Source organism: Tiliqua scincoides, chromosome 2 (genome assembly GCF_035046505.1).
Source record: "Tiliqua scincoides isolate rTilSci1 chromosome 2, rTilSci1.hap2, whole genome shotgun sequence".
Lineage (NCBI taxonomy): Eukaryota > Metazoa > Chordata > Lepidosauria > Squamata > Scincidae > Tiliqua > Tiliqua scincoides.
The window spans coordinates 112,394,829-112,408,224 of NC_089822.1; the positions used below are offsets into that span (position 1 = coordinate 112,394,829).

General features: G+C 46.7%; 1 protein-coding gene across 1 annotated transcript in view; it reads right to left on the minus strand.

Annotated features, from left to right (window-relative positions):
- Positions 1 to 1,040, minus strand: part of ZSWIM4 (zinc finger SWIM-type containing 4) — a 37,038-nt gene extending 35,998 nt beyond the window's left edge. The window contains exon 1 of the mRNA XM_066616427.1: positions 730 to 1,040. Within this exon, the coding sequence (XP_066472524.1) occupies positions 730 to 909 (180 nt within the window). The 5' untranslated portion in view covers positions 910 to 1,040. The remainder of the gene's footprint in view (positions 1 to 729) is intronic.
- Between the last annotated feature and the right edge of the window lie 12,356 nt (positions 1,041 to 13,396).

Consider the following 13,396-nt stretch of genomic DNA (forward strand, 5'->3'; position numbering starts at 1 on the left):
GAGCCAGGCTAACAAGCAGCATTGCCAACCGATGGGGGGGCGCCTTCCCTGGCCCCTTGAACAGCAGCTGGATGTCCAGGACTGAGCAGGAGAAGCTGTTCCACACCGCCAAGGCCAGCATCAAAAGGGGCACCCCATCAGCAGGGCTCCTCCACGGACCTGCCAGGCCTTAAGCGTCGCGTCCCAACCCACTTCCCCAGGAGGAAACTCAGTCTCTGGGAAATGACGATTGCGCTTCTGAGCATACGCAGAGTGCCTTCCTCTTCTCTCAGCGGAGGGGGGGAGAGAGAGAGAGGAATTAGAAGGCACCCGCGAGAACTGCATCGAGGAGAAAGGAGGGGGTTTGGAGCCCAAGCGCGTCTACTCAGAAGTAAGCCCATTAGAGTCAATGGGGCTTACTCCCAGGTAAGTGTGACAGGACTGCAGCCTCAGAGCCCAGTTCTACGCACGTCTACTCAGAAGCTAGTCCCATTGTAGTCAATGGGGCTTACTCCCAGGTGACAGGGCTACCTACTCAGAAGGCATGGCTACTCAGGAGTAAGTCCACTGGAGCCAATGGGCTTACTCCCCAGAAGGAGCGGACAGGCTCGCTGCCTTCCTTCCCCCGCCGGCCTCCCAGCTTCAGCACCGGCGGCGCGGAGAGGGTGGAGGGAGCGCGTTTCAAGAGCTAGGCGCTGAGTGACGGGCTGCCCGACTTCCTCTCCGGGACCGGCCCGGCGCTTCGCTCACCTGCTCAAAGGCCCAGGTCTCGGCCACCCGCCGGGCGCTCAGGTCCAGCAGCGTCTCGACGGCGGTGGAGGCGGCAGGAGGGGAGGCAGCGGAGGCGGCGGCGGCGGCGCCCGGTCCCGGTCCCGGCTCGGGCTGCTCCCCGGAGGCGCCGCACCTGCGCTTGGCGGGCGGGGGCTCCATAGGCCCGGCCGATCCCCGGCCTTTCCCGAGCGCGTACTCCCCGCAAAGCCACCGGCGGCGGACCCGGCCCGCCCGCCAGCCAGCCAGCCACCCTAGTCGTTCCTCTCCGTCGGTGGCGGAGGCGGCCCCTTTAAGGAGCTCCCACAACAATGAGCTCGACGGCCTCTGCCTCAACGGTCCGGCCTCTTCGCCTCACCGGCTTCCCATTGGCTCGCCGGCGTCCGGGAGGCGCACGGCGATTGGCCGGCCTCGGCTGCCACTCACGCGGGAACAATGCACGCCCCCATGTTGTGGGGCTTTAAAAAAAACAGGACGACTGTCTGGGGAGAGAAGGTGTCAATCAAAGGTTGGAGGGCCCCCAGCCAATCAGGCAAGGCGCGAGGCGAAAGCCCTACCGCCGGGGTTCTATGTAGGCGTGGCCTGAGCCGCGATCCTTCCATTCACAACATTCTGGAGCCGGCTGGGAATGGCAACAATGTAGCAAGCCTGTGGCGGAGGCGCATTCCTCTCGCGCCCCAGCCCCCCTCGCGCGTCTGCTGCTTCCTCGTGACTGACAGCCTCAGCGAGTCTACTCAGAAGTAAGTCCCATTATGTTCAATGGGGCTTGCTCCCAGGAAAGTGTGCAGAGGATGGGAGCCTAACTTCGCGGTTTGTAGAGTCACCCTGCTTCACCCAGAGAGGCAACTGACCAAGGACGTCGGGGAGCTTCCTGCATCTCTGATTACATCACTCAGCTGTTGTGTGTCTTCATAGACAGAGACTGGAGCCGAGTGGCCGCTGCTTGCCACCACTGCTTCTGAGACTGATCGGCACCATTATGACTGGTTTGCTTGTATGATCCCCCCATCCCCAAGAGTCTTAGAAGTCAGCCAACCGGGTTGGTGTGGGCTGCATTATCTCAGGCACACTTGCGCACCCTCTCCTGGGAGTAGGCCCTACTGAACACAATGGGACTTCTGAGTAGACCTGCTGCACAGGATTGGGCTGTCAGAAGGTTGAGGAGTAAGGCTGCCACCCTGCACATACTCACCTAGGAGGAGTAAGGCTGCCACCCTGCACATACTCACCTAGGAATAAGTCTCACTGAACTCAGCAGGACTTCCTTCTGGGTGGATAAGTATAGGATACTAGGGAACAGCACAGAGTCTTTTTTGAGCTGGCACATACGCCACAGGGCAGTTACTCTGTTCTTTTCATTAGCTTTCCTTAAAAGGCAGCTGAATAGATTTTTTTATTCTGCCAGGCTTTGGGGAATTACAGATGTTGCTGAAGGGTGTTCTTTTGCACTTTCTTTAATTTTAGTTGTTAATTTTCCACATGCTTTCTTTAGTTTTATTTTATTTTGTAAATGGCAGTTAATTTTTTGTTGATAAATGGCATAGAATACTCTTAAATAAATACAATTATTATAACTGGAGAACCAACATGCTACAGTGGTTAGAATGTCAGGTTAGGACTAGGACCTGCATTCAAATCCTATTCCTGAGCCATGACGTTCAGTGAGTGACCCTTGGCCAGCCACCACCTCAGTTCAATGTATCCCACAGAGTTGTTGTGAGAATAAAATGCATACTTCCCAAAGCTCCTAAAAAGAAAGGTGGGATAAATATTAAATTATTAGTTTTTTTATTGGTTGTTAGTCTACAAAGTACTTCAGTAACCCGGTAGCTATGACAAATGTACAGTCATTAAAGGGAGAGTACAAGGCAGTACATTTTACTCCTTTAGATAACACAAATGCCTGGAATTAGAACACTTAAAAAACATCAGTTTCAAATTACATGGGAGAAGAATTTGGGCTATGCAATAGAGTTTGATACATCCAAGGAAACAGAGTCAGCCCCAGACACTGTGTACTTCATAATATCCAAATGACATCTACTCTTCTACTAGTTAGCATGGGGCACAAATTTCTACCAGAAAGTTCTTCAGAGCAAGTCTTATAGGTGAACAAGAGCTTCACAAGCACCCCTGTCTGTTTTTGTGGGTTTGCACAGGAGAACGTCCAGGCAGATTGTTTCCCTTGGGTCAGATCTACCTTTCTGCACAGTACCAACAATACCCTGTTTAAGGCTGCTACCTACTGTTGGCTCTTGGTTGGGGTCTATGTAATAAAAAACTAATTGAAAAACAAAAAACCCACACACACACACACACCAAACTCACTGTGCAGAAACCCAACATGATTAAGGCTGTGCCATTTCAGCACATGGGAATTTCAAGCAGTGACTTTCAGGAAAATTCCTACCAGTCATGAGATTACATTCCAGCATAAAAACCTGATTGGCCCCTGTGTTAGAATGCAGCCTAACAATGACATCAGGATTGCATGTGTGCATTTCCCAATGTTGACATTTCAGATGGACATCTTTTCGATTGTTTAAAATAAATCACTACTTTCCTATTTTGTTGTAGAAATGGTGTGGATGCAGAGATGGTGGGGAAAGGGCATGGTTATATGCCAATCTATACACTTTGCAGAATTTGGAGTGGAATTCTAAGATGATCACATTATCGGCTGTACCACATTGAGCTTATTATATTCGTGAAGTGTGTCATGTTATGTTTGGAGCTTGTCATCCTCTGCCTGGGATTTCAGCATCCGGAATCTTTAGCTACTCACTACCTTCAACAGGAAAAGGCCATCAGTCCCTCAGGCAACTGTCTGTCCAGTTATTTGGGATTCTTTTCAATGTATATGGCCTAAGGATGTGGACAGGATTCTAGAGTGTGAGACCTGCTGCTTATCCTCTTGATCTTTGCGCAGCATGATTATTACAATCTGCTGGGGGGTGGGGTTGACTGAATGGGTGGGAAGGAGGATAGTTAATCTCTCCAGGAGGGGTACTGCCAAAATTCTTTAAGTTGGCAGCAGTTTGCCCTTTCCTGAAGAAACACTCCCTAGACCAAATGGTCTTATATCATTTCCAACTATCATCTAACCTCCTGTTTTTGGGCAAGGTGATCAAGAGGGTGGTGGCATCTCAGCTCCAGGGAATTCTGGACAAAGTCAATTATTTGGACCCCATTCAGTCTGGCTTCAGGCCAGGCTACAGGATGGAGACAGCCTTGGTAACCTTGGGGGAGTGGATTCTGGACCTCTCAGTGACATTTGACACCATAGACCATGGCATTGTTCTGAATTGGCTGACCAATTTGGGGCTTGGGGGCACTGTTTTGCTGTGGTTCTGCTCTTTCCTGGCAGATTGGACACAGATGGTGAAGCAGGGGGATACCTGTTCAGCATCATGGTCTTTGACTTGTGGGGTGCCACAGGGATCTATTCTGTTCCCCTATGTTGTTTAACATCTACATCAGCAGACTGCTGTGCGCCTGGAATGTGGCATCCAAGCATTCCACCTGGGGGCTGCATAAAGTCCTCCTCGTTCAGAAGATAGGGACACTCTGGGGAGTAGCTTTGTTTGTCCAGCACCCCAGAAAACCATACGACAAGATGTTCAGGCAGATGCAACTGCCCAGAGTATCCCTGTCACCTGATCAAGGGGGACTTCGTGCAGCGCCTGGGCAGAACCAAAAGGTCTGCTCTCCAGGCAGATGGATCCGCCAAACGCCAGATCCAGCCCCCGGGCCAGGGTTCATACAGCTCTGATCTACATGAAATCACAGGGGCAGGTCATCAGGGGATTTGGAGTTGGGTGTCACCAATATGTGTGCGACACCCAAGTCTATCTTTTTCCACCAGCCTCCAAGGGGGCTGTCAAAATGCTGGGGTGCTACTTGGAGGTGGTTGGGGCCTGGATGAAGGCTAATGGACAGAAATTAAACCTGAACAAGACAGAGGTCCTCCTGGTCTGGAAGACTGCAATGCAGGTATTAGATCTGCAATTTGCTCTAAATGGGTAGCATTCCCTCTGAAGGACAGTTCCACAGCCTGGGAATCCTTCTGGATCCACAGCTGTTTATAGATGGCCAGGTATCATCTGTGACCCAGAGGGCTTTCACCAGCTTCAGCTGGAATAGTGGCTGAGACTGTATCTGAGTCAATTGGCTCTGGCTACAGTGGTCCATGCCCTGCTGACATCTCATTTACACTACTGTAATGCACTCTACAGGGGGTTATCATTGAAGATGGTTCAGAAAATGTAGTTAGTGCAGAATGCAGTGGCTTAGCTGGACTCAGTGGGTCAATTCTGCATGCTGTTGCTCTGGTGGCTTACACTGGCTGCCCATTCAATTCCAAGCGCAATTCAAGGTGTTACTTATGACCTACACACCATAAGACTGGAATATCTGAAGGACTGCCTTCACCCCATAGAATCCGGAATGTTCTTTAAGATTGACAGACAAGGCTTAGGGGACAGTGGCAAGATGCAAACCTTTACTGTTGCGATACTATGTCTTTGGAATCAACTTCCAGAAAATCTGAGGACAGGCTATATGGTTTTTGATGGAGTTTAAAAACACTTTTATTTTGAGAGGTCTTTTGAGGAGGGAGAAGCCTTAGGGATCCCTTTAAAAAAAAAAATCTAACACCTATAGGTCATTGGTTGTCGTTTTTTACACTATTTGTATTACACATTATTGCTGTTCTTACATTTTTAATTGCTCCATTGTCATGTTAATTGTTTTAATTTATTTTTAGTTAATGTTTTATTGCATTTTTATTGTACATCTCTTTGAATGCTGGAAAAGTGGTACAGAAATCAATTGCTTACCAACTAGCACTTCATGAAGTAGGAGATACCTCAGGCCTACATGAACCAGATACTTTTTTTCTAGCAGTTTCCCAAAACAGAAGGAAGACTGCCTAAGTAGGCAATCACCAGCAGCCTCCTTGCCAATGTCTTTTGGACAATTAATACACCTAAACTGCTAAGTATGCTGAATAATGGAGACATTTCCCAATTGGGGCCAAACTAGGCAAGATCAAACTAGGCAACCTTACCTTATTAACTTCTGATATATATGCACCCCAAAACAGCACAGAGATCTTAATTCCTCTTCCTCCTCACCCTTGCCTACAACTGATTGAACCCTGTATTCTGACTCCAACAGTGACCTCTCCTGGTCATTAGAAAGGAAAGTGTCTCCCAATTTCCAGCCATCAGATGTTCAGAGTAATAGTTCCAAAACTGTGCACCAAGGAACACTAGCATACTGCAAGGGCGCACCATGGGAAATTATCAAGGAAAGCACTCCCAGGAAAGGTAGACTGATCTGGGGGAGTAGCGCCTAGTGGTTAGTAAGCACACATTCCTTAATGCTCTCTGTTTTCCATTTACTGGACCATCAGCTGAAGAAATAAATTTTGATTGTTTTTATCCACTGCCACCAGTACAGGCTACAGAGACAAGGTAGAGGGGGTCATCTGAGAGAACCCTCCTTTTAACTGAACTCCAGGGGTTCTTATCAAAAATTAAACCCATAATAAAGTCTGCAGAATTCACTGAACATGAACATGAACCAGGCAGACAAAGTGTCAAAATGTTACTAGTTTTAAAAATCTAAACAAAAAGGGAATTAAACAATAAGGAGAAATAGTAGAAGTACAAGTGAGCTGATGGAAAATACCTAAGCTTGGCTGGAAAGTATAAAGAAAAGTTTTCACCAAATGGATGCAGTGATCATTAATGCCCAGCAAACTCAACCCACAACTCACTCATCCCCTTCCCTGCTCTAAACCAGGGAAGTTTGTACACAGGCTGGAGTCACTTAGCAGGCAAAGCAACAAAGCTCACAATCTAGCTGGATGGTCTGTAGCTTAAACCACTTACATTACTCCAGGAATCCCCAGTTATTGCACTCACAGGGAGCAAATGGGTGCTCCTCTCTGGACTCCCAACAAATGGATCACTAAGGCAGCTGGAAGAGAACAACCCTCACTTTCTCTGGGCTGGGAATTATATAACTTTGCTTTGATTAGATTGTTACCTGATTGGAGGAGTGGAACCCACCTGGTCATCCTCCCTTGACCTAGATGGACAGGTTTGGCTGCCCAATCACTACACAAATGCCAATCTCAGTTCTTCAGACATGGAGGAATTTCCTCAATCCACAAATGCATGTGGGGCTAGGTACTGGAGTTTCAAAGTTGCCCCTGCAGTTTTTTAGGATGTTGAATTTGCACAGGAGCTTCTGAGGAGTTAAAAGTATGTAAAACACAGGAAAATAGGCAAAACGGGGGGGGGGGGTTAACAATATTTATCACAGAAATAATTAATGAAAAATTAAATATTCCTTTGGATCTAAGTACCCATCTGCAGAGGAGGCTGCCTACAGAAACTCTGTGAGAGTCACTTCTCTGGCCTTTCCAATCAGGCCTCTCTCTGAATAGAAAATTCTCTGTATATAGAGATGGGATTGTAACTGAAGATTCATAGTCCAATCCTATGCATGTCTACTCAGAAGTAAGTAGCCATTTGAGTCAATGGGGCTTACTCCCAGGAAAGTGTGGGTAGGATTGGGCTGTGAATCACTCCAAAGTGGACAAAGTGGGCAGGAGGTCTGGCTCAGTTGGTAGAGCTGCCGCCTTGTATGCCTGAAGATCTGAGGCTGCCAGTTTGAAACAACCGGAAGTACCCGAGAACTGACGACATGCTGATATACTGATGAGCTGACACTAGGTGGCAGAGAGGAGTTGCCGTCCAGTGGAGCGTGGGAGGCGAAGGGCCAGAGAGAGGCCAGACCCGGAAGGAATCCAGCTGGAACGAGGAGTTCTATGAATGAATGAATGAATAAACCTTTATTAGGCATAGATAGAGAAATCATAAAAGCAAACATAATTAGTCCTAATCCCGTTTATCAAAAACGGAGTTAAGATACTAAATTACTAATAAAACATAAAATTCAACATAAAAACCTAGTTCAACATAAAATATCAACATTTTTGACAAATTACATTAAGAAGGCTTGGAAATCACCAAAAGTAAAAATTTAGAAATTTCCTCTAGCACATCTGGTGAGCAGTCATTTAGGAGACACTTCAGTTTTGCCTCATCCGAAAGCCCATTCATTTTGCCGAGAAGTGGAGTCATGTAAGTGTGGCGGGATCTAGTGTGCCGAGGACAATAAAAAAGAATGTGTATGATTGATTCAACATTTCCCAAATTACAAGGGCAGAGGCGTTCTTTATATGGTATTTGCCTATATCTGCCTTCTGTGACCTTGGATGGAAACACATTGAATCTTGCCAAAGAGATTGCACGACGTTCAGAAGGGTTGATCAAAATACTCAGATAAGGAGCCATTTGCCCATACTTTAGCGGGATAGAGAAATTTAGAGGGGAGCAAATTCTAGAAGCAAGTTCAAAGAGGTTTTGTGCCTAAATGTCTAGCATTCTTTGCTTTACCCTTTGATAAACTTCAGGGAATGGATAGAAACTTAAAAAATCCAATGAAAAACCAATTGATTTGATTTTTGATTTAATTTGGCTATACCATTTAGAAGAACCAGACTCAGATAGCATTCTGGATAGGAGACTGCCTGGTTTCACGTTATAATGTAATTGGAGCCAATAGCGTATGGTTAAAAGCCATGCTCTTGATACTAAGAGCGATTGTCCGGTCTCCAAACATAATGCAGAGTATGGTACAGATTTAGATAAACCCAGGATAGCCCTCAAAAATTTAGCTTGGATATTCTCAAGGGTGTGATTTATAGAGCTAATCCAGATGGGGCACCCGTACAGGAGCTGTGCCGATACCTTGGCATTAAATACTTGCCTAGAGGGTGAAAGTGGCTTAGCATCTTTTACTTTAAATCCTTCAGCAACCACCCCATGGCCTCCTGTATCCACTGAAGAAATTATAGAGCTAGTCTCACAAAGTAAACAAGGGAAAGCTCCTGGGCCAGATTTGGTATTGTCAGAGATCCTGAAAGTGGACCCCGAATGGTGGGCCCCTATTCTATCCTCATTATTCACAGTGGTGGACCAAACAGGTATAATACCAGCTGAATGGACAAATGCTACTATAGTGCCTATTTACAAAAAAGGCGACCATCGTGATCCCTCCAATTTTAGACCTATAAGCCTTTTATCAGTGGGGGGAAAACTTTATGCAAAACATCTTTTAAACAAGCTGCTATCCTGGATGGAAGATCTGGGCCTTCCAGGGTGGGATCAGATAGGATTTCGAAAAGGATCTTCACCAATTGATCACTGTGCTGTTTTAGCTCATCTGATTGACAAGTACACAAGGCTAAAAAATCAAAAATTATATGTTGCTTTTCTGGATCTTAAAAGAGCCTTTGACTCCGTTAATAGATCACTGCTATGGGACAAACTAGTTAAACTCAATATAGACCCTAGACTTCTAACTCTTATTCAGAAACTTTATACAGGCACCACCTGCCAAATTAAATTTACATCTTCGGGGAAATTGACCCCCAAAATTCAGGTCGAAAGGGGAGTGAAACAGGGGTGCATTTTAGCACCCACTCTTTTAAATCTTTTTCTACACGATTTTACCCCCTTTTTGCTTCAGATAGATGAACATTTTTCCAAACTAGGTTCAATGCATATTCCAGCATTGCTTTATGCAGATGATGCAGTGCTAGTATCCTGTACACCTATTGGACTTAAGCGACTTTTAAATAGAACTTCTGACTATCTGAAATGTAACAAACTTGATCTGAACTCTCAGAAAACCAAAGTTATGGTCTTTTCAAAATCATGGAGCCCAGGTACTTGGTCTATTGGAGGGGAGAAACTGGAACAGGTCAAAAGCTTTAAATACCTTGGAATTCACTTCCACTACAATCTTTGCTGGGGTACTCATCAAAAATTGGTTACCAACTTGGCCCATGTCACTTTGCAGAGCACCAATCAATTCTTTTTTAGTCAGGGCAATCATTATATACCAGCTGCTCTCAAGGAGTTCTATGAAAGACTAGAACTATTCAATTGTAAAAATCCCTTGTAAAGGGGGTTTAGAACAGACTGCCTATGTAAACCGCCTTGGATTAAAGTCTAAGGAGAAATCTGACGACCAAAGAAAGTCGGTATATAAATACCTGTATAAATAAATAAATAAATAAATATCACTTGCTCTTGCAGCAGGCTGCATTTCTGCATGAGTCTGTTCCTTGCTTACATCTTTCCAATTAGGAAGCTCACTCAGAACAGTTGTGAGATGTAGAGGAGCTTCTTCAAGGAAAGGTCATTATTACCATACAAACCAAAATGTCAACTCATTGGATGTAAAAATGGCCCATACTTCTTTTTAATTTAGAGACACGTGCTCCAGCTATGCCATGTTTGGGGGAAATTGCCCCATGATATTGGATAGTTTTCATCCACAAATTCCTCACCTGGGATTTTGAACATCTGAGGCTGCCTTATTTGAAGTCAACACATACTCAGTCCTGAGCTACATACTAGCTCAGATGCTGTCTACACTAGCAGCAGTTCCACAGGGCTTTAGGCAGGGGGTCTTTACCAGGCCTACCAGGAGATGCTAGGCAGGGCTGGCCTTAAGAGCTGCAGGGCCCTGCGCAAAACATTTGTGCAGACCCTCCCACCTCCATGGGGCTCCCCTACTGACCAGGATGAGTGATAATGGCAAGGCACCCAGCAGCGGCATCACTGCCAACTGCTTCCAGGGGGACAATTTCAAGCCAATTTAATCAATGGATAGGCAGAGGGAAGGGCCATCCAGCAGCTATACTCTGCTTGTCATGCTCTCCTTGTAAGATCTTAGCATGGAAGATTCCATGCCGGAGCATCAGCCAAAGATGCTCTGCTCGCTGCCACACTGCAGGGCCCCAACAGGCACAGAGCCCAATTATCCAAATTGGTCAAATTCCCCCAAGGCTGACTCTGATGCCAGGGATCGAGTCTGTGACATAAGTATTCATTATATATACTCATATAAGCCACTGAGTCATACTCAGGGTGATCAGATACAATGGAGGACAGAGTGCCTATATCTTTGACTATTGTATATTAGAGGGAGTTTTGGTAGGTGCTGCTTTTTAAACTCTTTCATGTTGAGTTGCACGTGCCAAAATTCCCTCTTCTCTACAATGGTTAAAAGTATAGGCACTCTGTCCTCCATTGTATCTGGTCACCTTGGCAAAGAACAGCAAATCTTTTGCATTTCAAATTCTTTTTGCCATTTTAGGACAGCACGTATATCCCAGATGAAAAGGGTAAACTGAATTTCTCCCAGAAATGCATTGCCATCAGCAGATCAATCCCCCTTCTCTGTGACAGGTCCTTGAAACATTCTGATGAATGCACAACAGTCGATTTGCCCTTGATGGCACCTTTCCTTCCTCTGACTCAGCTCATGCAGCCTGTGCTTTTTTGCACATGCATAAACACATATCCAGGAGGACTCAGAGGGAATTCAAAGTTTTATTGACAATGGTGCCATCCAAACCAGATTCCTGCAGCTCCTCTTTTGAGACTAGCATTTGATCTCCTTTTCCCCTTACTGCTATATTCACTGCCATCTTTTCTCCTAAGTCTCTGTCCACTCACCCGGCCTTCCCCAAAACTGGCCTCCATAGGCCCCTGAAACAGGATTATCCCTCCATCTCAGGGAAAACAAAAAGCATATAGCCCTGAGACTTCCTCCCTCCTTGATAGGATTTGATCAGGTCAGGACCTCCCAGGAGGTGGGGCAATTCTGGTGCGAGCTCTGTTTGTGAAGCTTCCCACGCTCTTGGTTCAAGCACCTTAATCAAAAGCAGGGGCAAAAACACCCATGTACCCCGTTACACTAAATTTGTCTTTCTACATATTGTGTGGACTCCACCTTGCTATGGATTCTTCCGGTTTGCCAGAAACACAACCAAGATACCAGCACAGAGTCAGGATGGATGCTGTATAGTTTGAGGAACTGTACAGTATTGTAATATGTGCAGTTATGACCAAACCCCCCCCATCAAAGAAATATGCTACCTAGTCACTGAGAGCCAAACTACACATTGCATTAAATGCATCATTGGCCCCAACATGCTTACTTACTTATTAAGGAGCACCTGAAGAGGGCCCAATCCAGATTGGGACTGTGGCACAAGGTCAGCTCTTAGCTCTTTGCCCCACCCTGCTCTGCAGTAGTTGTATACCGAGAAGTCATTCACAATGTCTTCTGCTTGCCCATTCAATGAAACCTGGAGTTAGGGTGAACTTGACTAGCTGGCCTGTCTGTCTGACATCTTAGTAAGGACTGAGCCACCATAGGCACACTTTGTGTCTGTCTGCCTGCTTATTTAGCCAGGCCTGAGAACTGTGGACTCACAGCTGCTGTTTAGGGCTTAGCCTAGTTAGCTCACCACATACCTTAGATGAGGCAAGGCCCAGACGTGGGGGGGCAGCAGCAGGGGGGTGCAGACCTGTTCATATGGGAAAGGAGATGCTTCAAGGCAGTCTGCATTAGAGGCCGGCCTTTAGCAGCTCCTCTGAGAGTGCCTATACAACCCCAGAAATGCCAGCTCCCCTTTGGATTTCACAATGAACTGCGCAGGCATACCCCACAATTTGCCCCACTGGAGTCAGTGCACTGCTGTCCAGAATTCCCAGCAAGCTGAAGGGACGTTGCTGTAAGCTTTTGTTTGCCCAATGCCTGTTCCATGCATATGCTTTGTCTTACCTAGAGCATTTTCAGTATATAAGCTCTCTCTCACTTCTGTATTTCAACAAATTTTATTCTTTCTCTAGCATATTGTGCTTCGGTTCTCCTTGGCTACCCTCCGAACCTGGGAAAAGCAGGGTCTGGCTGTACCACCCTCTGGATGTTTAGTTCCAAACTAAGTTTGGCCCTGTTGATGCCAACAGCAGCTGCAGGGGCATGAATCCAGATTGGGCCTCCCTGCTATATTGCAGTCCTAACCAGCTCCAGCTCCACACAGTTGCTCTCACAGTTGCTCTTTAGCAAATATAACTTAATCACATCAGAGCCGATGGCACATTTAACGTAATGTATAATTTAACTCCGACAGTCAAGCAGTTGCTGTCAGCAGCAGAACCCTCTCCACTTTGGCTTCTGTTTTTCTTGCTCTCTTCTCCTACATCCACCACTTTTTTTTGTTTTTATTGCTGCTGTGGAACACAGAATGTAGCTTTCTGGAAATCTCAGCTGTCTTTTTGTTGTCATTAAAAAGGCAAGTTTCTAGTTCTTGTTACAAAGAGATGCCTGAAATTTAGGGCCCAATCCTAAGCTTCATGTGCCAGTGCTCACCGTTGCAAACATGCCATAAGGCACATTTGTGGGCTCTAGCACTGGTACTCCACTGGAGCTAGCCCAGTGCTGGCCAGTGCTGTGCTAGCGCCAGTGGAGCATCGGAGCTCTGCCGCTCAGTGGTTGCGCAGACCGCCAAGCAGCGGAGAGGTAGGTGGGGAGGTGGCGTTCTGGGGGCAGGGGGAGGTGGAGGGAGGGTGGGGAGAGGGCGTTCCGGGGGGAGGGAGCGGGGTGGGAGGGAGACGGGACCAGTGGAAGTTTTGCTCCACCAGATCCAGAACCTCCATGTTGGGCTGGCTGCCGAACACGAAGGCTCTTCATTCTATGCTGACCTTCGGGT